At 38.9% G+C, this 27,020-nt stretch overlaps 1 protein-coding gene across 2 annotated transcripts in view; it reads right to left on the reverse strand.

Moving 5' to 3' along the window:
* The window catches only part of ARL15 (ADP ribosylation factor like GTPase 15), a 526,064-nt gene that overhangs the window by 349,339 nt on the left and 149,705 nt on the right, over window positions 1-27,020 (reverse strand). The window contains exon 2 of one of the 2 annotated variants that reach the window (XM_049863679.1): window positions 13,874-13,969. The exons of the other annotated variant lie outside the window; for it this stretch is intronic. Coding sequence (XP_049719636.1) covers window positions 13,874-13,969 — 96 coding nt within the window. The remainder of the gene's footprint in view (window positions 1-13,873; window positions 13,970-27,020) is intronic. 2 annotated transcript variants of the gene reach the window in all.

Genomic DNA, 27,020 nt, shown 5'->3' on the forward strand with positions numbered 1-27,020 from the left:
GGCAGTTCCCTGTTGATATACTGCTGCAGCTGCTTTTGAATGATCTTCAGCAAAATTTTACTTGCATGTGATATTAATGATATTGTTTAATAATTTCCACATTCTGCTGATTCACCTTTCTTTGGAGTAGGCATAAGTACGGATCTCTTCCAATTGGATGGGCAGGTAGCTGTCTTCCAAATTTCTTGGCATACACAAACGAGCACTTCCGGCATTGCATCTGTTTGTTGAAACATCTTAATCGGTATTCCGTCAATTCCCGGAGCCTTGTTTTTTACCAACGCCTTCAGGGCAGCTTGGACCTCTTGCTTCAGTACCACTGATTGATTCCTGATCGTATCCTAGCTCCTGAAATGTCTGAATGTCGACCAATTCTTTTTGGTACAGTGACTGTGTATTCCTTCCATCTGCTTTTGTGCTTCCTGCGTTGCTTGATATTTTCCCCATAGAATTCTTCGGTTTTGCAACTCAAGGCTTGAATTTTTTCTTCAGTTCTTTCGGCTTGACAAATGTCAAATGTGTTCTTCCCTTTTGGTTTTCTCCAGGTCTTTGCACATATTACTTTACTTTGTCTTCTCAAGCAGCCGCTTGAAATCTTCTGTTCAGTTTTTGTTTCATCATTCCTTCCTTTTGCTTTAGGTACTCGACGTTTAAGAGCAAGTTTCAGAGTCTTTTCTGACATCCCTTTTGGTCTTTTCTTTCTCTCCTGTGTTTTTAATGACCTCTTGCTTTCTTCATATATGATGTCCTTGATGTTATTCCACAACTCATCTGATAGTTGGTCATTAGTGTTCAATGTGTCAAATTGATTCTTGAGATGGTCCCTAAACTCAGGTGGGATACAGTCAAGGTCATACTTTGGCTCTTGTGGACTTGTTCTAATTTTCCTCAGCTTCAGCTTGCACTTTCATATGAGCAACTGATGATCTGTTCCACAGTCGGCCCCTGGCCTTGTTCTGGCTGATTATATTGAACTTCTCCATCGTCTCTTTCCACAGATATAGTCAATTTGATTCCTGCGTATTCCATCTGGTGAGATCCATGTATATAGTTTCCATTTATGTTGTTGAAAAAAGGTATTTACAACGAAGAAGTCGTTTGTCTTGCAAAATTCTGTCACGGGATCTCCAGCATTGTTTCTATCACCAAGGTTATATTTTCCAACTACCCCAAATCCTTCTTCTTTGTTTCCTACTTTCTCGCTGCAATCACCAGTAATTATCAGCACATCCTGATAGCATATTCCATCAATTTCAGACTGCAGAAGCTGGTAAAAATCTTCAATTTCTTCATCTGCGGGCTTACTGGTTGGTCTGTAAATTTGAATAATAGTTGTATTAACTGGTCTTCCTTGGAGGCATATGGATATTATCCCATCAGTGACAGATTGTACTTCAGGATAGTTCTTGAAGTGTTCTTTTTGATAATGAATGTGACACCATTCTTCTTCAAGTTGTCATTCCCAGCATAGTAGACCATATGATTGTCTGATTCAAAATAGCCAATATAAATCTATTTCAGCTCACTAATACCTAGGATATCAATGTTTATGCATTCCATATCATTTTTGATGATTTCCAATTTTCCGAGATTCATACTTCGTATATTCCACATTCCAATTACTAATGGGTGTTTGTAGCTGTTTCTTCTCACTTTGAGTCGTACCACAATAGCAGATGAAGGTCCCAAAAGCTTAACTCCATCCACGTCATTAAGATCGACTCTACTTTGAGAAGGCAGCTCCTCCCCAGTCGTCTTTTGAGTGCCTTTAGTGGGAGGGGTTCATCTTCCAGCACTATATCACACAATGTTCCACTGCTATTCTTAAGGTCTTCACTGGCTGATTCTTTTCAGACTTCTTCCTAGTCTGTCTTAATCTAGTTATCAGCCAAGCACTTAACAACTCAACCACCAGTAGAGGCACTGGTGAAAGACTGAAGGAAGGGAAGAGAATGAAATCATGTATTTATTTTCCTGGCTCCCTCCTTACAAGGTTAATGAGGGCAGGCTGCATCTCTAGACCAAGGTTCACAGCTCCTGCCAGGCAAGCTCCTCCACTCAGCCCTCTCTGCCTCCCAGTTACATTAACAGCTCCCTCTCTTTGCCTCTTCAGAACTAGGGGTGGTTTGCTTATACCCTGTCCGCACAAGGAAATCCTGGTGGTATACTGTTTAAGAGTTCTGCTGCTAACCAAAAGGCTGGCAGTTCGAAACCACCAGGCAGTCCTTGGGAACCCTATGTCGTAGTTCTACTCTGTCCTACAAGGTCATTATGAGTCAGAATCAACTCGATGGCAACGGGTTTGATTTTTTTTTTTTTTTTTTGTCCACACATTTGTGAATAGTCCCATTAGCTAACTCTCAAATTAACCAATTTGAATATTCCATCTGTTTACTATCAGAACCCTAACTGATAGACCTTTCTCATGTCTGAAATGAAATGAAGAGGAATCAGGATGACACCTAGATTTTGGGCTGCAACATTTTGGCTTTTGAGCAGGGTTTCGATCCAGTTCATTCTGTTTCAACCCCCTGCTGAGAATTTGTATTTGTACCCTATATATACTGAATCAGAACCTATATTTTAACAAGATTCCCAGTTAATTCTTATGTAGACATAAGAATTTTAACAAGATCCCCATATACATGTGTGTATACACAAAAATCAGCTGGGGATTTTGTTAAAATGTAGACTCTGATTCAGTATATCTGGAGTGGAAAGGCAAATTCTCAGCTGGGGGGTCAAACTGGAGTGAACTGGTTCAAAGTCTTGGTTTTGGGACAGTAGGACGGGAAAGAAATCAAGAGTTCCATTTTAGCCATGTTATGTTTGAGATACCTATTATTAGACATCCACATGGAATTGCCAAATAAGCAGGTGAATAACTGAGTCTGGAGATCTGAAGAGTCATTGGGGTTGAAGATAGAGATATGAAGATCAATAAATGGTCTTAAAAGCCATAGACGAGGTACTTAGGAAGTCTGTATATACTGTGTTATCACGCAAATTTTGTGCACAATACATATTTGTAAACCGTGCGACCAGTCGTGTGTTATTTTCATAAGAACTATACCAATGTTTTTTTTACATGTTGCTGACTTTACTTTCAATTTTTTTTATATGCTCACAAGCATATGACTAAGGTGAATCATGATCACTGATCAAAGACATTGGCAGTAATAAGACATAATTAGGCTATAAAAAAAGCAGACCTGACACAGCCTGACGGCTTCACTTAAGATGATCTGATAAGGTTTTTACATTCAACTCTTGAGCCCAGAGTGCTCCTGTATCACTTTTGCTTTGTTTACTCCTCCAAATAAAAACCAGAGTTGGAAGACCACTGTGATAATTACATCAATGCAGACTGAATCAAGATTCCTATTGACAGCTACTCCATGCTATTTATGCCTGTACAGGCTTTGTTTTGTTTATGCTTCCAGTTGATACTGTATGATTTATGGACAGGCTTCAGTAGGTTCAAGGTTCTGACTGATGACTCAAAAGCAATGGGGACATAATTATCAACTTAAATTAATAGAAACAAACGCAGTTTCAATAATTTATTTTCTGATTACCGGGATACTACCAAGCTTGATCTATAACTTCTTTTTTTAATTTAATTTTGTTTATTGTTGTTGTTGAGAATATACACAGTAAAACACACATCGATTCAACGATTTCTACATGTACAATTTGTGACACTGATTACATTTCTTCAAATTGTGCAACCATTCTCACCCTCCTTTTCTGAGTTATTTCTCCCCCATTAACATAAACTCACTGTCTCCTAAGGTTCCTGTCTAATCTTCTGAATTACTGTTGTCAATTTGATCCCGTATAGATTTAAAAAACCAAACCCATTGCTGTCAATTTGATTCCAAATCATAGCAACCCTATAGGACAGTGTAGAACTGCCTGGTAGAGTTTCCAAGGAGCACCTGGTGGATTCGAACTGCCAACCTTTTGTTAGCAGCGATAGTACTTAACCACTACACCACCAGGGTTTCCTCCAGGTAGGTAGTTCTTAAAGACAGTATAAAGCTCAAGACAGGCCTTTTTTACTAGCTGAGTTAAACTATTGTTTGGTTTTAAGAATTCAGGGCATATTTTTGGTTTAAGGTTTAAAGATTATCTCAGGGCAGTAGTTTGAGGGGCTCTCTACCCTCTATGGTTCCAGAAAGCCTGGAGTCCACAAGAATTTGAAATTATGTTCTGAATTTTCCCCCTTTTGATTAGGATTCTTCTATGGAATCTTTGATCAGAATGTTCAGTAATAGTAACGGGGCACCATTCAGTTCTTCTGGTCTCATGGCAAAGGAGGCAGTTGTTCACAGAGGCAATTAACCACACATTCCAGATCTGCCTCCTGTTCCTGACTCTCCTTCTTCCTCTGTTGCCCCGGGTGAATAGAGACCAATTGTGCCTTAGATGGCTGCTTGCAAGCTTTTAAGACCCCAGGCATTATACAATGAACTAGGAGGTAGAACAGAAGCACTAAATACATTATTAGGCCAATTAACTGGGATGTCCCATGAAACCATGAAACCTCCAAACCAAGGAACCAAATCTCATAAGGTGTTTAGTTCTACCTAAGCAGCCTAAGTAGTTACTCTTTTTTGTCTGTTTGTTTTGTTGTTGTTGTAAATACATCTATCACGCAATTTTGACAGTTTAACTTTTTACAGGTGTGCAACTTATTGACAGTAATTACAATAATTGGCTATGCAATTCTACCCTTAATCACCATTACCTCCTCTTTTTTCCCCCCTCTATACATCTGCCTTTTCTTATGTAAGTGAAGTCTTACAATATTTGTACTTTTATGATTGGCTTATTTCCCTCAGCATAATGTCTAAAGACCTCTTTAAAAGTGTTAAAAAGCAAAGTCACCTTGAAGACTAAGGCGAGCCTGACCCAAGTCATGGTGTTTTCAATCGCCATATATGCATGCGACAGCCGGACGATGATTAAGGAAGACTGAAGAACAGCTGACACCTTCAAACTGTGGTGTTGGCGAAAAATATTGAATATATCGTGGACTGCCAAAAGAATGAACAATCTGTCTTGGGAGAAGTACAACCAGAATGCTCCTTGGAAGCAACGAAGGTGAGACTATGTCTCACATACTTTGGACATGTTATCTGGAGAGATCAGTCCCTGGAGAAGGACATCATGCTTGGTAAAGTGGAGGACCAGCGAAGAAGAGGAAGACCCTCAACAAGATGGATTGATACAGTGGGTGCAACAATGAGCTCAAACATGGCTATGATTGTGAGGATGGTGCAGGGCCGGGTGTTTCATTCGTTGTACATAGGGTCGCTACAAGTTGGAACCAACTTGATGGCACCTAACAACAACAAAAACAATGCCTCTAAGTTCCATCCATACTGTGGTATGTATCAAGATTTCATTTCTCCTACTGGCTGAGTAATATTCCATTGTATACATGTATCACATTTTGTTTATCCATTCATCTGTTGAAGGGCATTTAGAATGTTTCCACCTTTTGGGTACTGCAAATAGTGCTGCAATGAATGAACATGGGTACACAAGTCTCTTGTTGAGTCTCTGCTTTGAAGTCTTTGTATGTATCTCTAGGAGTAGAATTGCTGGGTTATATGGTAGTTCTAGAAATCCTGGTGGTCTATTTTTAGTTTTTTTTAGGAATTGGCACACTGTTTTCCACAATGGCTGTAACATTTTGCATTCCCACCAGCAATGGATAAGGGTTCCAATTTCCCCGTATCTTTGCCAACATTTATTATTTTCTTTTTATGTTAGTAAATGTATAATTTCTTTTATAAGGATTAGCACAAACCTGGTTCCCTATGAGGCAGAAGTTAAAGATGTTCCAAATGTCCAACTTTTCCAAGGTTTTATACCACTAACATCAACTACTCCCTATCTCCTCAGTACTCTCCCTCCATTCTTTGGGTTCCCTAATTCACTGCCAAGTCTCACAGAATGCACAAACTGTATAAAAGAAATGGCTCACGTAGTTGTGGAGGCTGGCAAGTCCCAGATTTGTGAGTCAGACATAGGCTTCTCCCTGGCCCTCAGTCTCTGCCCAAAGGCACTCAGCTTTCTCTCTCCTTGGGCTGGAAGCCCACTGTGCCTTCTCCTGTGGGTCTCTCCTGCCAGTCTCTCTTTCCTTGGTGGTGGTGGACTCTTCTCTTTCCCACCTCTGGGGTGGCTCATTTCAAGCCCAGTGAGATGACAAAACTGACCAATTCCCTTGGTGGGCCACAATTACCCTACCACACAGTCCTGTCCAATCACCAGAGTAGAAGTTATAAGACCATGGATAGAAAGGCCACACAAAAAGTAGTCCATTGCACCACACTTAGCCATCCTAATGGGAGAGAAATGTATCTCATTGTGGTTTTGATTTACATCTCTTTGATGGCTTATGACATTGAGCATCTTTTTATGTGTTTGGTGGCCATGTGAATTCTTTGCTCATTTTATGATCAAGTTATTTGTCTTTCTGTTGTCAAATTGTCAAAGTTTTATATATACTTAGGTTATTAGATTTTTGTCAGATACATGGTATCTGAAGATATTCTCCCAGTTGCTAGCTTGTCTTTTCGCTTTTTTTTTAAACCCTTGATGAAAAAGTTTTTAATTTTTATGGGGTCTCATCTATTTATTTTGTCTTTTGATGTTTGCGCTTTTGTTATTATATTAGATAATCCATTGTTGAAAGCTAGGCCTGACAGCATTACCCCTGCTTGTTGATCTATGACTTCTTGACTTACAACTTTATTTTACACAAATATGATCAAAAGTATTATTTTCAGTCTATCAAATGAGGGTCAATGAGGCTGAAATTCACTTCTTGAAACACCACAAAACATTAGGGGCATATGCGAGGGCACACTATTCCAGAACTTTTTTATATAATTTTATCATTTCCACACATTTCATGTGTGCGCACGTTATTTACGTGGGCACGCTATTTGCAAAATTACGGTACAGGGGAGGATGTGAGCTTTTTTGGTATTTTTGTACAGAAATGGCTGTATTTATTATGTTTTGCAAGTTAATGTGCAAATTATTAAAGTTCAAAATGTAAAAACTTTGCTTTCCGTATTCTTTTAAGTTTATCTTATAAATCTTATTATTCTAGTTAATAAAACTAGTAAATTATAGCAATTACTTTTAATAGGTACTTTAATTAACATTAGTCCCATTAAAAAATTCAGTTTATTCAGCCCACTTTAAAATTTTAACTTGTATTTATAAATTTAATATATCCAATTTTCTTTTTAATCACTTCAATTGCCTGCCATACAACATTTTTCCAGGTACTAAATTCTTAAAACTGAAATAAATTAAACAGGAAAACTCAGTGAATCTTAAGTTCTCAAACATTCCCCTTCTGGTTCCAAAAACTTGGTTGTAAAAAAAAAATCTAAATCAATTATTTAATTTGATATTTTACACTGGAATCTCAATTATATTGGGATTCCAGGTTATTCTAAATCTAAAACATAAGTATTAATAATGTGGGTCTGAGTCACTTCATCATTTCAATACATAATTCTAAATGTCAACCAAAGACTTTTGATAGCAAATCACAATTTGGATTTTTCCTTGACATGTTGATCAGTCATGCAAAGAATTATTTTTCAAGAAATTTAACAGATTATAACAGAAATTTCATGCCTCAAAAATGGTTTGGACTTGTGACATGAACTCTAGAAACAAATTACTCATTACCTAAGTATTCCTTGAGATTTTGATCACCAACATCCTTCCTAGGTTGTAGCTAAGCTATTTTACTAATTGGTGGATTTTCCATGTCTTTGGCGTTTTAAAGTTTTCCTATGCAGCTCCAAGGGCACACTAAGGCCAACATTGTGGATGAACTGTCCTGCTCTTCTCAAAACCAATCAGGCGACTCAAGCACATTGCTTCAGCAGTCCTCCCCTCTCTCTCCTGCACCAAACTTCTCTCACCACTGGGTCATTCTCACCAGCATACATCATGTTGCTATTTCTCCCAAACTGGAAAAAATAAAAGAAAGAAAACCACAACCGTCCTTTAATCCCATTTTTCTGCTTTCTTTTAGTAGAAAACTCCTTGAAAGCATCAACTCTATTTCCTCCCCTCCCTTTCTCTGCTAAACCCACTCCAAACAGGCTTTTTTTCCCCACTTTCTTCTTGTCAAGGTCTTCAATGATTGCCACATTACTAGATTCAATGGTCAAATCTCAGCCCTTGTTTTACATCCTTTCAGTTAACATGATTATCCCCCCACCCCCCCAAAACATCTTCCTCACTTAACTTTTCGGATATTACCCTCTTCTGGATTTTCTCTTATTTCCCCGAGAATTATGTGAATTCCCATTCCACCCCACCCCGAATTATTTCAATAACTTCTACTATTAGTTCCTCCCTCACTCAGCTCCAGGCAAACTGGTCTCCTTTTCAGTTTCTTAATCTCACCAACCTCTCAGCATCAGAGTACCTAGGGCTGGCCTTAAGCCGCTTTTCTATTCTATCTACCCTCATTTCCTTGGTGATTTCATCTAGTTGCATGCTTTCAAATCTCTCTATAGATTTACACCTCAAACTTCACATAACCAAAATTGAACCCATAACTCATCTCCAAACCTACTTCTCTTGAAACCTTCCTCCTCTAGTTTACTCCATTTTTTCAGTTGCTCAGGCCAAAAACTCTGGAATGATCCTTGGCTCTTCTCTTTCTCTGAAACCACATACTCAATCCATCAGGAAATTCTGTCAGCAATACTTTCGAAATATATTCAAAATCCAACTACTTCTCACCACCTCTGCCCTTACCACTCCAGTGTAAGCCACCATCATTTCTTGCCTTGATTATTGTAATACCCTCACTACTGGCTTCCTACGTCCACTCTAACCTCCCTATAGTATATTTATAACACAGTAGCCAGTGATTCTGTTAAAATACGTCAGATCATGTCTCTTTTCCACTTAAAATCCTCCAAAGGGTCCCGTCTCACTCAGAATAAAAATCAAAGCCTTTACAATAGGCTACAAGGGCCTATAAGATCTGTCCGTTCGCGATTATTTCTATGACCTCATCTACTACTATTTCCTTTCTTAGTCTGCTCCAGGTAAACTGGACTCCTTGCTGTTACTGGACCATGCTAGGCACACTCCTACCTCAGGGCCTTTACATTTGCCATTCCCTCTGCTGAAAAAATCTCTTCCCGGAGATATACATATGACTCACACATCACCTCTTCAGTTACAGCTGCTTTGATCACTCCATTTAAAATTTCAGTATTACCTTATTCCCCTTGTTGTTGTTGTTAGGTACCACCAAGCCAGTTCTAACTCACCGTGACCCTATGCACAACAGAATGAAACACTGCCTGGTCCTGCACCATCCTCTCAATTGTTGCTATGTTTGAGTCTATTGTTGTACCACTGTGTCAATCCATCTCTTTGAGGGTCCTTCTCTTTTTTGATGATCCTACATCTTACTGTGGGGCACTGGTGGCACAGTGGTTAAAAGCTGGGTTGCTAACCATAAGGTCAGCAGTTCGAATCTATTGGCTGCTCCTTGGAAACTCTATGGGACAGCTGGACTCTGTACTATAGGGCCACTATGAGTTGGAATTGACTTGCCGGCAATGGGTTTTTTGTTTGTTTGTTTGTTTTGTTTTTTACCTTACTTGTCCTTCTCCAGGGACTGGTCCCTCCTAAAAACATGTCCAAAGTACATGAGATGAAATTTTGCCATCTTTGCTTCCAAGGAGGACTCTTGGCTGTATTTCTTCCAAGAAGTACAGACTTGTTTGTTGTTCTGGCAATCCACGGTATATTCAATATTCTTTGGCAACACAATTCAAAGGCATCAATTCTTCTTCAGTCTTCCTTATTCACTGTCCAGCTTTTGCATGCATATAAGGTGATTGAAAATATCATTGCTTGGGTCAGCTGCACCTTAGCCCTCAAAGTGACATCTTTGCTTTTCAACACTTTAAAGAGGTCTTTTGCAGCAGCAGATCTGCCCGATACATCATTTGATTTCTTGGCTGCTGCTTCCATGGGTGTTGATTATGTGATTCAAGTAAAGTGAAATCCTTGACAACTTTAATATTTTCTCTGTTTATCATGATGTTGCTTATTGGTCCAGTTGTGAGGATTTTTGTTCTCTTTATGTTGAGGTGTAACCCATACTGAAGGCTGTAGTCTTTGATCTTCATCAGTAAGTGCTTCAAGTCCTCTTCACTTTCAGCAAGCAAGGTTTGTCATCTGCATATCACTGGTTGTTAATAAGTCTTCCATCAATCCTGATGCCATGTTCTTCTTCATATAGCATAAAGATTGAATAAGTATGGTAAAATGATACTACCCTGACACATACCTTTCCTAACTTTAAACCAGGCAGTATCCTCTTGTTCTGCTCAAATGACTGCCTCTTGGTCTATGTACAGGTTCCGCATGAGCACAATTAAGTATTCTGGAATTCCCATTCTTTGTAATGTTATCGATAATTTGTTATGATCCACACAGTTTAATCTTTTTGCATAGTCAATAAAACACAGGTAAACATCTTTCTGGGATTCTCTGCTTTCAGGACCCTCACAGGCTTTATGTTTTTCTACAGCATTTATTATCTTTATGCAAACTCAAAAATTTACTTATTCATTTCTTTATTGTCTGTCTCCCCTCAGCAGAAAGTAAATTCTATGAGCATAGGGATTTTTGAAGATTTTTTCACTGAGGCATCCCCAGCATCTAGAACATTGGCTGGTTCTCTGCCTGTGCCTGTGTACAACCCAAAGTACATTTCCAATAAATATGTTTTAAATAATTAATTGAATGGTTTCCATAGATTCTTCACAACCATACTGAATTATTTCCTATCTTTTAATTTATCATCAGATTGAGATTGAGAGATGTCTTATTTATCTAGTGCTGATATTGCTATAACAGAAATATCACAAGTGGGTGGCTTTAACAAACAAATTTATTCTCTCATAGCTTAGGAAGCTAGAAGTGTGAACTTAGGGCGCCAATTCCCTGAGAAGGTTTTTTTCTTTCTTTCAGCTCTGCGGGGGAGGTCCCAGTCATCAATTTTCCCCTGGTCTAGGAGTTTCTCAGCACAGGGACTCAAGGTCCAAAGGACATGCTCTGCTCCCGGCTCTTCATTCTTGGTGGCGTAAGGTCTCTCTCCTCTCTGCTAGCTTCTCTCTTTTATGTTGCAAAACAGATTGACTCAACATACAGCCTAATCCTATGATTGAGTCCTGCCTCATTAACATAACCGCCTCTAATCTTACCTCACTGACATCATATATTGACATATATAACACATAGGAAAATCACATCAGGTCACAGAATTGTGGGCAACCATACAACACTGGGAATCATAGCCTAGCCAAGTTGACACACATTTTGGGGGGACACAATTCAATCCATAACAAGGGAATTCTGTGTTCCATCCATATTTTTCTTGGATAGAAGAAATGCACATCCTTTTAAATCACATTCTGTTGGATTTGGCATACTTTTATCTGGAGCCATGGTGGTGCAGTGGTTAAGAGCTTGGCTGCTAACCAAAAGGTTGGCAGTTGAAATCTACCAGCTGCTCCTTGGAAACCATACGGGGCAGTTTTACTCTGTCCTATAGGGTCACTGGAAACCCTGGTGGTGTAGTGGTTAAATGCTATGGGTGCTAACAAAAAAGCCAGCAGTTCGAATCCACCAGGTGCTCTTTGGAAACTCTATGGGGCAGTTCTACTCTGTCCTATAGGGTCGCTATGAGTTGGAATCTACTCGTCAGCAATGGGTTTTTTATAGGGTCACTATGAGTCAGGATCAACTTGATGGCAATGGGTTTGGGGTTTTTTGGTTATACTTTTATCTATCTCCTAACGAGTTTGTCTTTTTCTAAGTTACAATAAGGTCACGATAATGAGAAAGGGGAGGCCTAGGTTAGAGTCCTGGGTTCTCCAACCTTTAAAAGTAGGCATAAGAGGATGAATTAGCCAGTCTGGTAGAAGAGAAACCAGAAAACACAGTGTTACAGAAGTCAAGAAAAATTAAGTGCTTCAAGAGAGAGGAGGTCATCAGCTATGATGAATGCTTCTCAGTAATTACATAAGATCAGAACACACAGATTGTCACTGTATTTGAGAATACAGAGGATGTTAGTGACCCTCGCAAGCACAATTTAGTGGAGGAGTGCAGACAGAAATCCAGGGTATGTATTTATGTCCAATTTGGGCCTCTTTCCACTTGACATGCTTCACCCAGCCATTTCCTCCATTCCCATGACTTCAACTATATTGATGATTTCCAAATCCCATGTCTAGCTTCAACCTCTCTCTGAAGAACTCAACCAGTATTTTTACACTTCCTGTTAGACATCTGTATTAGTTTCCTAGGGCTGCTGTAACAAGTACCACAAACTTGGTGGCTTAAAACAACAGTAATTTATTCTCTCAGTTCTGAAGGGAAGAAGCCTGAAGCAGGGTCACATTCCGTCCAATGGCCCTAAAGAAAAATCCTTCCTTGCCTCTTCCACCTTCTAGTGGCTCCAGGCATTCTTGTAGAGCCACTGGGCTTGTGTCTGTATAAATCAATCTCTGCCTGTCTTCACATGGCCTTCTCACTCCTCCCAGTGTTTCTTCTCCTCTTCTGTCTCTTATCAAGACACATATCATTGGATTTTGGACCCACTGGATAACCCAACATGACCTCATCTCTAGATCCTTAAACTTAATTATATCTGCAAAGATCCTTTTTCCAGATAAGGTCACATTTGCAAGCTCCAAGATGTGGACATATCTTTTGGGGGGGCCATGATTCAATCTGCTATACCATTTATATCTAGATATCCCTCCGGTACCATGAATTAACAAAAACTCAACTTCACTTTCCTCCCACTCACAATAAGCACTTGCTTCTGTATCCTGTGTTTTCTATTTTAGTGAATAGCATCATCAACCAGCCCATTAACCAAAGCTAGAAACCTCTTAACATTTTCAATCCTTTCTCTCTCAGACTGGCCAGACTTCATGTCTATTCATGTTGATTCTACCTCTTTAAATGTTTTTTCAATATATATACCCTAATCAATTCCCACTGTTTTGCAATAAAGCCTTCATCACTTCTTGCCAGAACTGTACCTACGTCAACATTAAGTACTATTATCTAGCACATTACAGATGCTCAATAAATATTTACTGATTTATTAAAGTTGCTCATATAACTCTTTTATTAAATGCTCAGCTTTCTGGTTATAAAATCAATTATTTTATCTTAATAACCATGATTGATTTTTTTTCTTAAACAAACTGAATAATCTGGGGCTGAGATATTATGGACAATGAGATCACAAATAAAATAATCCTAAAATAGAAAGCTCCATTTGAGTTTGGACGTACCCTGGGAGACTACGGTAGTGAACACTATTGACTCCTGATTGCCACTCACTGGAATTATTCCCACTGACTATAACTTTCTATAGTTCCTTCTCCACCCAGCATTCTTGACAGCGTATTTCCCCTTTATAAATTACTCTTTGTCTAAAAACTGTAACTTCAGTGAAAGAACCTGAGCATTTCTAAAGCAAACAAAAAAATTGATATGAAGTATTCATTTCTCCTTGTCAGAGGCATGAATTCAATGAGATGCTCATCTTAACAATATGTGATATGCCATTACTGAGAGGGCATGGACAAGAGATGATGCAAGCCTAAGACTCATGGCTCCTCATCTCTCCTGCATTTTTATGAGACCCAGCAATATAGTCCTGACCTTGATAACCTCCACAGGGCCTCACCAGAAGAGGACAGAAAAGACCTTAGGAGTATTTTGGCCCCAAAACATTTTGAATCAAGTTAGAAAAAGTTATGAAACTCACAGTTGTCATACTTGACTTGCATCCAGAAACACAATTCAAATGAAGCATGTAGTCTAAATGGTTGATGGTTTTCAGCTGGATGTACTTTCCAGTCACCTAAAATGAAACATCTTTCAAATCTCAACCTAATAAAAATCTTTGACCTGGCAAAAAAAGAAATATATACCTTTGTGGCAAAGTGAGGAGAGGAGGAGAAGTAAAAGAAATAGTAGAATGGCTTTACATAGTTTTGTGCTTTTAAATACTGATATTTATAGGTTACAAACTGCCTGGAAGGCCAGAACCTGGAAGGAATCTAATCTATTTTGGCATACCTGATACAACATACACACAAAATGAATCATCTTTTATCTAACTCATACCACAGGAGAGTTTTACTTTAGCTATACAAACTTCCTAAAGAGCCCTCTAGTCATGCTACTTGAAATCCCAAAGGGCTGGCCTACAGAGTGGGGTGTCCCACACAGGGGTCTATATTTCCAGTCCCTCTATGGCTGCTAACCAAAGGGTCGGCAGTTTGAATCCACCAGGCACTCCTTGGAAACTCTATGGGGCTGTTCTACTCCATCCTATAGGGTCGATATGAGTCGGAATCGACTCGAGGGCACTGGGGTTTTTTTTTTCTATTTATGGATGGAAAGACATGAAGACATCCCTTAAGGTATTCAGGATGCTTATTTACTCAGATATTACTTTTATCCATGTGGCAATATTGTTCTCATTTCTCCAGGCCCAGAACTCCCCAACTAGCCTTCTCCCATCTAGGCTGACTACATTCTGTACCCTCACAGTATTTCATTCAAGTTCCTAATGTACTATGAACTACACTGCATTAAAACCAAAATTTATACTGAATGTCTGCCTCCCCCATTACATATATGGTTTAAGTCTAATCATTGTTTATTCAACTCCGTATCATCATGCCTGGAACATGGTGTGTTCGTGGAATGTGTAACTCAATGAGTTAAATGAATCATGGCTGGTCTCAAGCAAACTGAACAGATAAGTTAAAATATTCCAGAATCAAGATTAGATCAGATTAATAAAAAATATAAAGGTCTTAATCTCATTTTTTTGAGGCAGGCTCTCTATTCAACTACCAACACTCTAATCAGTAATTAAGCATTTCAGAAACATCTGAAAAACACATTTCTGGCCTTAAACTTTGAAACATATCTTATAAGAATAATATAAAAACAGAAGAGTTCATTTTAAAGTGTGTGTGTTTTTTTTTTTCTTAAAAAGAGATACAATTTTGAGGTGGAGCCAAGATGGTAGAATAGACAGACACTTCCAGCAAGCCCTCTTTACAACAAAGACCTGAAAAAACAAGTGAAACGAGTATATTTCTGACAAGCTGGGAGCCCTGAGCATCAAAGGCAAGCTTAGACAACAAATTAAGAGGCAGGGGGAGGAAGAGACCATTCAGAAGTGGAGAGGAGTTACGGGACCTGAATCACGGGGAGCCCTCAGGCACCATTCATGGGGAGGCAGCGGCGGCAGCGGGCTGGTACTAGTGTTCATTCACAGTTTCCTCAGGGAGAAGCAGTCAACCACAAAGCCTACTCACACCTCCAGAACCTGAGGAGAACAGCACTCTCAGCAAAAGCTAACTACTTGTGCATACTTTACCGCACCCCCCGCCCCCAAACCGGCTTCAGGGGCTGAATCCCTGGGCCTGAGATAGATCCTGGTGAGCACCTAAAGCCATCCTCCTGGCCTTGGGGAAGGAAAAAAATTTCAACTGGGGGGAAAAGATGATTTGCTAGCTCCATTAACTAGGGGCGCTCAGGACAGAAACAGCTCCTGTCCAGGCATAAACTGTCCATGGACTTGAGCACCTTTCCCTTCTGCATGGACCTGTGTGGGCTTATTTTGGGAGAATAGGCCCTTGTTGGGAAACTCCAACCATTTCAGCTGTGCAGTGCAGAGGTGGGTGTTTGACGTTTGACATTTCCTTGCCTATTAAACAAGGTCCTCACCTATCCACATTAGGGACCTAAGGACTGGTAGCTCCACTCACGTCACCCAGCCACCTGTCACAGGAATCCAAAGATAACTGGTACCTCCCAGTCCTTACAAACAAAAACAGTGGGAGCCCATGGTCCCTGTGCAGAACCCTCCCACCAGCATGCTCCAGGGAACAGGGATGGGTTTTCCTCAGAGACACTTGGGGGTCAGTTCTCAGCCCCCAGCCCTGTTCAGAGCGTGACCCCCTGCTGCAATCAGATACTGGTATATAAGCCAATCACTCCTGCCCCTCTAAGACTTTAGGACAGAGCCTGTACGACACACTTGATGATCAGCTACCTGGAAACCTGAGCTGAATTCATACAAGAAAACTGAATGGATTCCTAGGCTGATATACCTGATAACAGCTCTAACCAGCTGGGGACAGGATGCCAGAGCTTCAAAGGCAAAAATAATAAAGCCAGCTCACTCAAGCAACCCATAGGGGTATACCAAAACAAAACAAAGCAAGAAGCTACAATACAGTAAGCAAGCATAAACTAATATAACTTTTAGATGGCTCAGAGACAACAGTCAATATCAAGTCACATAAAGAAACAGATTACGATCACCTCAATAGGCTCTCGAAACAAAGAATCCAGGGATCTTCTAGATGAAAGTGCATTCCTGGAATTACCAGATGCAGAATACAAAAGTTTAATATACAGAACCCTTCAAGACATCAGGAAGGAAACGCGGCAATACACAAAACAAGCCAAGTAACACACAAATAAAGCAACTGAATAAATTAGGTTATTCAGGAACATAATGAAAAGTTTAATAAGCTGGAAAAATCCATAGACAGACAACAATCAGAAATTCAGAAGATTAACAATAAAATTACAGAAGTAGACAACTCAATAGAAAGTCAGAGGAGCAGAATTGAGCAAGTAGAAACCAGAATGTCTGAACTCGAAGATAAATCACTTGGCACTAATATATTTGAAGAAAAATCAGATAAAAGAATTTTAAAAAATGAAGACACTTTAAGAATCCTGTGGGACTCTATCAAGAGAAATAACCTATGAGTGATTGGAGTACCAGAGCAGGAAGGGATAACAGAAAATACAGACAAAATTGTTGAAGATTTTTTGGCAGAAAACTTCCCTGATATTTTGAAAGATAAGAAGATATCTATCCAAGATGCTCATCGAACTCCACATAAAATGATCTGATAAGAAAGTCACCAAGACATATAATCAAACTTGCCAAAACCAAAGATAAAGAGAGAATTATAAGAGCAGAAAGGGATAAATGAAAAGTCACCTACAAAGGAGAGCCAATAAGAATAAGCTCGGACTACTCGGCAGAAACCATGCAGGCCAGAAGGCACTGGGATGACATATTTTAAAAATTGAAGGAAAAAATTGCCTGCCAAGAATCATATATCCATCAAAACTGTCTCTTAAATATGAAGGAGAAATTAAGATATTTTCAGATAAACACAAGTTAAGGGAATTCGTAAAAACCAAACCAAAACTACAAGAAATACTACAGGGAGCTCTTTGGTTACAAAACCAATAATATCAGGTATCAACCCAAGACGAGAACACTGGCCAGAGGAACCATAAGTCAACCCAGACAGCAAAATCCAAAAAAACAAAGCAAGATTAGAAAAAAAAAAAAAAAAAAGCCCAAAACAGGGTAACAGTGATGTAATTATATAAAAGGAAACAACATTAAAATAACAAAGAGCGACTAAGAAATGTAATCATACACCTTCCATATGGAGAGGAAGATACAGCGATACAAAAAAATAAAAGTTAGGTTTAAATTTAGAAAAATAGGGGTAAGTAATAAGGTAACCACAAAGGAGACAAACTATCTTACTCATCAAAATAAAACACAAGGGAAAAATAGAGACTCCGCAGAAACAAAACCAACAACAACAAATATGAGGAAAGGACAACACATAAAGATAATCTACTCAGCACATAAAATTAAGTAGGAAAAAGAAACTGTCAACAACACACAAAAAAAGACATCAAAATGATAACACTAAATTCACACCTATCCATAATTACCCTGAATGTAAATGGACTAAATGCACCAATAAAGAGACAGAGAGTGGCAGAGCAGATTAAAAAACAAGATCTGTCTATATGCTGCCTACAAGAGACACACCTTAGACTTAGAGACAAAAACAAACTAAAACTCAAAGGATGGGAAAAATATATCAAGCAAACAACAATAAAAAAACAGCAGGAGTGGCAATATTAATTTCTGACAAAATAGACTTTCAAGTTAAATCCATCAGGAAGGATAAGAAAGGACACTATATAATGATTAAAGGGACTATACACCAAGAAGATATAACCATATTAAATATTTATGCACCCAATGACAGGGCTACAAGATACATAAAACAAACTCTAACAGCATTGAAAAGTGAGATAGACAGCTCCACAGTAATAGTAGGAGACTTCAACACACCACTTTTGGTGAAGGACAGGACATCCAGAAAGAAGCTCAATAAAGACACAAAAGATCTAAATGCCACAATCAACCAACTTGACCTTGTAGATATATATAGAACACTCCACCCAACAGCAACCAAGTATACTTTCTTTTCTAGTGCACATGGAACATTCTCTAGAACAGACCACATATTAGGTCATAAAGCAAGGCTTAGCAGAATCCAAAACATTGAAATGTTACAAAGCATCTTCTCTGACCACAAAGCCATAAAAGTGGAAATCAATAACAGGAAAAGCAAGGAAAAGAAATCAAACACTTGGAAACTGAACAATACCCTGCTCAAAAAAGACTGGATTATAGAAGACATTAAGGATGGGGTAAAGAAATTCATAGAATCCAATGAGAATGAAAACACTTCCTATCAGAACCTTTGGGACACAGCAAAAGTGGTGCTCAGAGGTCAATTTATAGCAATAAATGCACACATCCAAAAAGTAGAAAGGGCCAAAATCAAAGAATTATCCCTACAACTTGAACAAATACAAAGAGAGCAACAAAGGAAACCCACAGGCACCAGAAGAACACAAATAATAAAAATTAGAGCTGAACTAAATGAAATAGAAAACAGAAAAACGTTTGAAAGAATTAACAAGACCAAAAGCTGTTTTTTTTTTAAAAAATCAACAAAATTGATAAACTTCTGGCCAAACTGACAAAACAAAAACAGGAGAGGAGGCAAATAACCCGAATAAGAAATGAGATGGGTGATATTACAACAGACCCAACTGAAATTAAAAGAATCATATCAGATTACTATGAAAAACCGTACTCAAACAAATTTGAAAACCTAGAAGAAATGGATGGATTCCTAGAAACACACTACCTACCTAAACTAACACAGAGGTAGAACAACTAAATAGACCCATAACAAAAGAAGAGATTAAAAAGGTAATCAAAAAACTCCCAACAAAAAAAAGCCCTGGTCCGGACGGCTTCACGGCAGAGTTCTACCAAACTTTCAGAGAAGGGTTAACACCACTACTACTAAAGGTATTCCAGAGCATAGAAAAGGACGGAATACTACCAAACTCATTCTATGAAGCCACCATATCCCTGATACCAAAACCAGGTTAAGACACCACAAGAAAAGAAAATTATAGACATATATCCCTCATGAATGTAGATGCAAAAATCCTCAACAAAATTCTAGCCAATAGAACTCAACAACATATCAAAAAAATAATTCACCATGACCAAGTGGGATTCATACCAGGTATGCAGGGACAGTTCAACATTAGAAAAACAATTAATGTAATCTACCACATAAATAAAACAAAAGACAAGAATCACATGATTTCATCAATTCATGCAGAAAAGGCATTTGATAAAGTTCAACACTCATTCATGATAAAAACTCTAGCAAAATAGGAAAAGAAGGAAAATTCTTCAACATAATAAAGGACATTTATACAAAGCCAACAGCCAACATCACCCTAAATGGAGAGAGCCTGAAAGCATTCCCACTGAGATGGGGAACCAGACAAGGATGCCCTTTATCACCGCTCTTATTCAACATTGTGTTGGAGGTCCTAGCCAGAGCAATTAGGCTAGATAAAGAAAGAAACGGCATCCAGATTGGCAAGGAAGAAGTAAAAGTATCTCTGTTTGCAGATGACATGATCTTATACACAGAAAACCCTAAGGAATCCTCCAGAAAACTACTGAAACTAATAGAAGTGTTCAGCAGAGTATCGGGATACAAGGTAAACATACAAAAATCAGTTGGATCCCTCTACACCAACAAAAAGAACATCGAAGAGGAAATCACCAAATCAATGTCATTTACAGTGACCCCCAAGAAGATAAAATACTTAGGAACAAATCTTACCAGAGTTGTAAAAGACTTACACAAAGAAAGCTACAGTACCCTTCTGCAAGAAACCAAAAGAGACTTGCGAAGTGGAAAAACATATCTTGTTCCTGGATAGGAAGACTTAACATTATAAAAATGTCTATTCTACCAAAAGCGATCTATACATTTAATACAATTCCGATCCAAATCCCAACGACATTCTCTAATGAGATGGAGAAACAAACCACCAACTTCATATGGAAGGGAAAGAGGTCCCAGATAAATAAGGAATTACTGAAAAAGAAGAACACAGTGGCAGGCCTTACCTTACCTGATTTTAGAACATATTATACTGCCACAGTAGTCAAAACAGCCTGGTACTGGTACAACAACAGATACATGGACCAATGGAACAGAATTGAGACTCCAGACATAAATCCATCCACATATGAGCAGTTGATATTTGACAAGGGCCCCAAAACAGTTAAATGGGGAAAAGACTGTCTTTGTAACAAATGGTGCTGGCATAACTGGACATCCGTCTGCAAAAAAATGAAACAAGACCCATACCTCAGTCCATGCACAAAAACTAACTCAAAATGGATCAAAGACCTAAATATAAAATCTAAAATGATAAAGATTATGAAAGAAAAAATAGGGACAACGTTAGGAGCCCTAATACATGGCATAAACAGTATAGAAAACATTATAACGAACGTAGAAGAAAAACTACATAACTGGGAGCTCCTAAATATCAAACACCTATGCTCATCCAAAGACTTCATGAAAAGAGTAAAAAGACTACCTACAGACTGGGAAAAAAATTTTAGCTAAGACATTTCTGATCAGTGCCTGATCTCTAAAATCTATGTGATACTGCAAAACATCAGCTACAAAAAGACAACTCAATTAAAAAATGGGCAAAAGATATGAATAGACACTTCACTAAAGAAGACATTCAGGTAGCCAACAGATATGTGAGGAAATGTTCACAATCATTAGCCATTAGAGAAATGCAGATCAAAACTATAATCAGATTTCATCTCACTCCAACAAGGCTGGCATTAATCCAAAAAAAACACAAAATAATAAATGTTGGAGAGGCTGTGGAGAGATTGGAACACTTATACATGCTGGTGGGAATGTAAAATGGTACAACCACTTTAGAAATTGATTTGGCGCTTCCTTAAAAAGCTAGAAATAGAACTACCATACAATCCAGCAATCCCGGTCCTTGGAATATACCCTAGAGAAATAAGAGCCTTTATACGAACAGATATATGCACACCCATGTTTATTGCAGCATTGTTCACAATAGCAAAAAGATGGAAGCAACCAAGGTGCCCATCAATGGATGAATGGATAAATTATGGTATATTCACACAATGGAATACTACGCATCAATAAAGAACAGTGAGGAATCTGTGAGAAATTTCATAACGTGGAGGAACCCGGAAGGCATTATGTTGAGTGAAATTAGTCAGTTGCAAAAGGACAAATGTTGTATAAGACCACTATTATAAGAACTTGAGAAATAGTTTAAACTGAGAAGAAAATATTCTTTTGTGGTTAGGAGAGGCGGGAGGGAGGGAGGGAGGGAGGGAGGGAGGGAGGGAGGGAGGGAGGGAGGGAGGGAGGGAGGGAGGGAGGGAGGGAGGGAGGGAGGGAGAGAGGCAATCACTAATTGGATAGCAGATAGGAACTACTTTAGGTGAAGGGAAAGACAGCACACAGTACAGGGGAGGTTAGCACAACTGGACTAAACCAAAAGCAAAGAAGTTTTCTGAAGAAACTGAATGCTTTGAAGGCCAGCGTACCAGGGGCAGGGGTCTGGGGACCATGGTTTCAGGGGACATCTAAGTCAATTGGCATAATAAAATCTATTAAGAAAACATTCTGCATCTCACTTTGAAGAGTGGCGTCTGGGGTCTTGAATGCTAGCAAGCAGCCATCTAAGATGCATCAGTTGGTCTCAACCCACCTGGATCAAAGGAGAATGAAGGACACTAAGGACACAAGGCAATGACAAGCCCAAGAGACAGGAAGGGCCACATGAACCAGAGCCAACATCATCCTGAGACCAGAAGAACTAGATGGTGCCCGGCTATAACCCATAACTGCCCTGACAGGGAACACAATAGAGAACCACTGAGGTAGCAGGAGAGCAGTGGGATGCAGACCCCAAATTCTCATAAGACCAGACTTAATGGTCTGACTGAGACTAGAAGAACCCCAGTGGTCATGGCACCCAGACCTTCTGTTGGCCCAGGACGGGAACCATTCTCGAAACCAACTCTTCAGACATGGATTGGACTGGACAATGGGGTGGAGAGGGATGCTGGTGAGAAGTGAGCTTCTTGGATCAGGTGGACACTTGAGACTATGTTGGCATCTACTGCCTGGAGAGGAGATGAGACGGTAGAGGGGTTAGAAGCTGGCGAAATGGACACGAAAAGATAGAGTGGAGGGAGAGAACGGGCTGTCTTATTAGGGGGAGAGTCATTGGGAGTATGTAACAAGGTGTATATGGGTTTTTGTGTTAGAGACTGACTTGATTTGTAAACTTTCACTCAAAGCACAATAAAAAATTATTAAAAAAAAAAAAGAAATACAATTTTAAGTGAGACACAAACTCTTACATACAGACCGCTCTTTGGGAATAAGAATGAAAACCATTACTTGTCTGAATCAGCTGCCCACTGTATTCGATATATAAGGAAAAAGAAAGAAAGCTGCTTGTGGAACCATCAGTCTTGAGTCAGAGCTCCGCTTTTCCTTCTATCAACCCCTAACTGTATAATAGAGATGTCCCTCTATTATAGAGAGGATCATCGTCAACAAAAAGGGAAATTAAAATCCTGCATTCAGGCAATCATCAGTGAAGATAAAGAATAAAATAAAAATTACCTCATTTTTGTTTATGGGGAACCATACAAAAGGCTAACAAAGAATTTAAAAAGAATACAAAATATGGTGATGGCTTAAATAGCTACAAAAACTGGATGCCATATCATCATTTCAAAGGCTATAGAAGGAAATAAGTTGCTGTTTTAAATAATCTGAAATTTGGCCCAACCACTGATGACTCAGAAGACCTCTATGTTCTCTCTAGTTGACATGCAGGCACATATAGACACATTAAAACTAAATTTATTTATTTTTCTCATTTCTAAGGTTGCCATCAAGCCGATTTTGACTCGAGGTGACCTCATGTTTTACAGAGTAGATCTGTGCTCCATACTATTTTCAAGGCTGTGATCTTTTGGAATCAGGTCACCAGGCCTTTCTTCCATGGCACTCTGGGTGGGTTCAAACTGCCAACCTTTTAGTTAGTAGTTGAGCATGTAATTGTTTGCATCATCCAAGAACTCCACACATAAAAAAAATTTAAAAATTATTTATTTTTTTATACTCCACACATACTTGTAAAAAATAATTAAATCAATCAGAAATGCATAAAGGAGAAAATAACATCTCCCAGAGGTCACAGGTGTTCAGTTTTTCAGCTTTGCTCTGCATATACTAGTATATATACGCATCTTTCTTTCTTTTTTTCCTTACAAAAAATGGGATCATAGCGCGGATACAGTTATACAACCGGCTCATTGTTTTTTCGACATCATAGACTATCCTTATGCATCATAACACAGAGTTCTACCTGATTCTTTTTAATGCCAGGCAAAAATTTCACTGAATGATTACCGCAAAATTTATTTAATCATCTCTGACTGGTGGATAATACATGGTTAATTTTAAACTGCATAGAATACACACTTTCAGAGCTAGAAAAAGCATGTAATATAGAGTACAAGGTTATCACTTTTCAGATGAAAATGCTAAGGCCCAAAGATACTGGAAGCGTGAGGTGCTATTCTAAGCACTTTATATCATAGCTAATTTAATCCTGACTGTATTATTATCTCCATTATTGAGCTGAGAAAACTGAGGCCCAGAAAATCAAAGCCAAATCAAACCTGTTGCCATCCGGTCGATTCTGACTCATAGTGACCCTACAGGAGAGAAAACTGCCCCATGGGGTTTTCCAAGAGTGTAAACTTTACGGAAGCAGACTGTCCCATCTTTCTCCCGAGGAGCAGCTGGTGGGTTCAAACTACCAACCTCTTGGTTAGCAGCCATGCATTTAACCACTGGAACACCAAGGCTCTTTTCTAAAAAATAGAGCTCATTAAAAAACCCTTATGTAGTCTACCATACTGGCTACAACCCAAGACAGTGAGCGAGGGAGATGTAACTTACTTGTGAAGTTGGGATGTGTAGTGATTTTTAGCTCATCCAACATTAAAATTTAGGAGGATAAGTATATCCAAGTACATATTTAAAAGAAATCAATACTTTCTACCTGATTCAGACTTGAACTCATCACTATTCACTTTAAAGTCCACTTTTTCATATGCCCTTTTCAAAAGAAATCTTTGGCAATAAAAAGTCAAGCAGAACTCAGGTCAAAGTTTATAACATCTCAGACCATATTCCTTTCTCAGGCTTGTACCCCCTAATCAGATAAAACAAGCTCCAGCTGTTGAAATTATGTAGCTTGAATCCTAAAGTAACTAAGCATTCTTTCGAGATCATGGGAAAATGCCACCTTGAATATAGACTAGCAGCATAAAGAAACAAAAAAATAGTTTATTACTACTGCTGTCCCAGGCCCTTGCAATAAGAAAAAAAAAAAAAAAAAAAGAGTGCCCTCTAAAATATTTTTTAAATTTATTTTACTTAATATATATGTGAATGTGTGTGTGTGTATATATATACATACATACATACCAAAAAAAAAAATCCAAACCCATTGCCATCCAGTCAATTCCAACTCATAGCGACCCTATAGGACAGAGTAGAACTGTCCCATAGGGTTTCCAAGGAGGGCCTGGTGTATTCAAACTGCCAACCTTTTGGTTAGCAGCTGAACTCTTAACCACTACGTCACCAGGGTTTCATATATACCTATGTCTATATACCTATAATGGATAATGGAAAGGAAACAAGAACAAAATTGAAAAATATCACGTCTGGGTCTCACCCTACCCTGCTCGAATAAGTGAACTTGGTTGTGTCCCAGAGAAGTGTGAACTGTAGGGCAGGTCATTGTGAGGCCCCCAGTAGGTTCCCTGTTTAGGTGAATAATTAATTCTGTCTAATCTCTTTACGAGGAGCCCTGGTAGCACAGTGGTTTAATGCTCAGCTGCTAACTGAAAGGTTGGTGGTTTGAACCCACCAGCTGCTGTGAGGGAGAAAGACATGGCAGTCTGCTTCGGTAAAGATTTACAGCCTTGGAAAGCCTCCGGGGCGGTTCTACTCTTCTACTCTGTCCTATAGGGTCACTATGAGTCAGAATTGACACAGCAGCAACGGGCTTGGTAATCTCTTTATGCATTAATGTATGTGTATCAGCTCAACTGGATCTCATTTTTGTCTCACTTAAAAAGACCACTCTGGAAGTTTGCTGACAAAAGAATCGGAAATTGGGAGCGTAAGACAGAAGGGAAACGAGAGGAAATACTAATCAGGCGATTCAGCGTAAAAAGCAGCATGGACTTGCCTGTGTGCTCTCCAGGTAATTAGAAACATCTCACGAATGCCAAGGAAAGAACTTTAAATGACTGCTCTTTTAACACGCCTTTCAGGTAAATGTCTTAAGGCTGGTGTCACAGAAAGCATCTGAACAGGAGGGGTTGCCCCACTTCATGATCACACTAGCTCCGAACGTAATTAAAACTAATCCTTTTACCTGCCTACATTTCTTACAAGCAATCTGTCTAGAGCAGTACATAAAAAAAAAGGTCTGGATGTTTTGCACCAACAAGATTCAATCGGTACTTCAACATTTGGAGGGAAAATGCAAGTCCAAACAACAGCAACTCATTCACTTATTTAAAATATTCGACTACTTTAAAAGGCTTAGAAAATGCGGGGCCTAATGGTGTATCAAAATGACAAGCCTTCGTCAGAGGCACCCCTCCCAAATTTACTTACCTGGTGGTTTAAGAGACAGCCAAGAAAATCCTCGAGAAGGAAAAACTTATGCCGTGACTTGCGTTAAGAAAAAACAAGCTGTAGAAACAACAAGTATTTACAGAGCCAATTTAGAGTGCTCTAAATTACGCAAGGAAGGGTAGAAAAAGTCCTCTCAAAAATTAGTTGGTACAATTATAAACCAACTCCTTGAAAGGGTTACCTGTACCAGGGTTAGGGAGAAGTCAGTGCTGACCGATCAAAACTACTGTTTTCAGCACATCTCTCTTAAAATATCTGTCCTCACATCCCATTTGCGGTATTAAATGAGAGAAAATACACTTGATTTAGGTGCCACAGAAAATATATTTTACTTTTGCAATAAGCACTTTCAGCTCCTCGGGATAAACTTTTAAATAGTTTGTCATGAGCACAGACTAACCCTCCCTGCACACTCTATCACAGAAAAAAAAAAAAAAAAAAAAAAATTTTTTTTTTTTTTTTCACAGACAGACCAAAATAAAAACTCAATAAACTGAACTACATTACACTTCCTTTATGGTGACTGCCTCACACGGCTGTTTTAGTTAAACATTATTTATTACAACAACCCAAATCCTACCTTCCCAACTAACTGGATTCACTTTCATCACTCTTTTGCAGCTCAGTTGGATGGTAATAGTATACACAAGGCCTGGGAGCTTTGTCTCCACTTAAATGCCTCAAATTCAGGGGATCAGGCAAAAATATTTGAATGATTCCCAGATCTATATTCTCATCAGTTCAACTGCTTTCATTGGAGTCACATCTATGACTTGCCAGAGAGAAGACCAGAGCACTGTATTCTCCATGGCCTTAGTTTTGACTCTTTAATACAAAATTGCATGTTTCTTT

This window comes from Elephas maximus, chromosome 2 (genome assembly GCF_024166365.1).
Source record: "Elephas maximus indicus isolate mEleMax1 chromosome 2, mEleMax1 primary haplotype, whole genome shotgun sequence".
NCBI lineage: Eukaryota > Metazoa > Chordata > Mammalia > Proboscidea > Elephantidae > Elephas > Elephas maximus.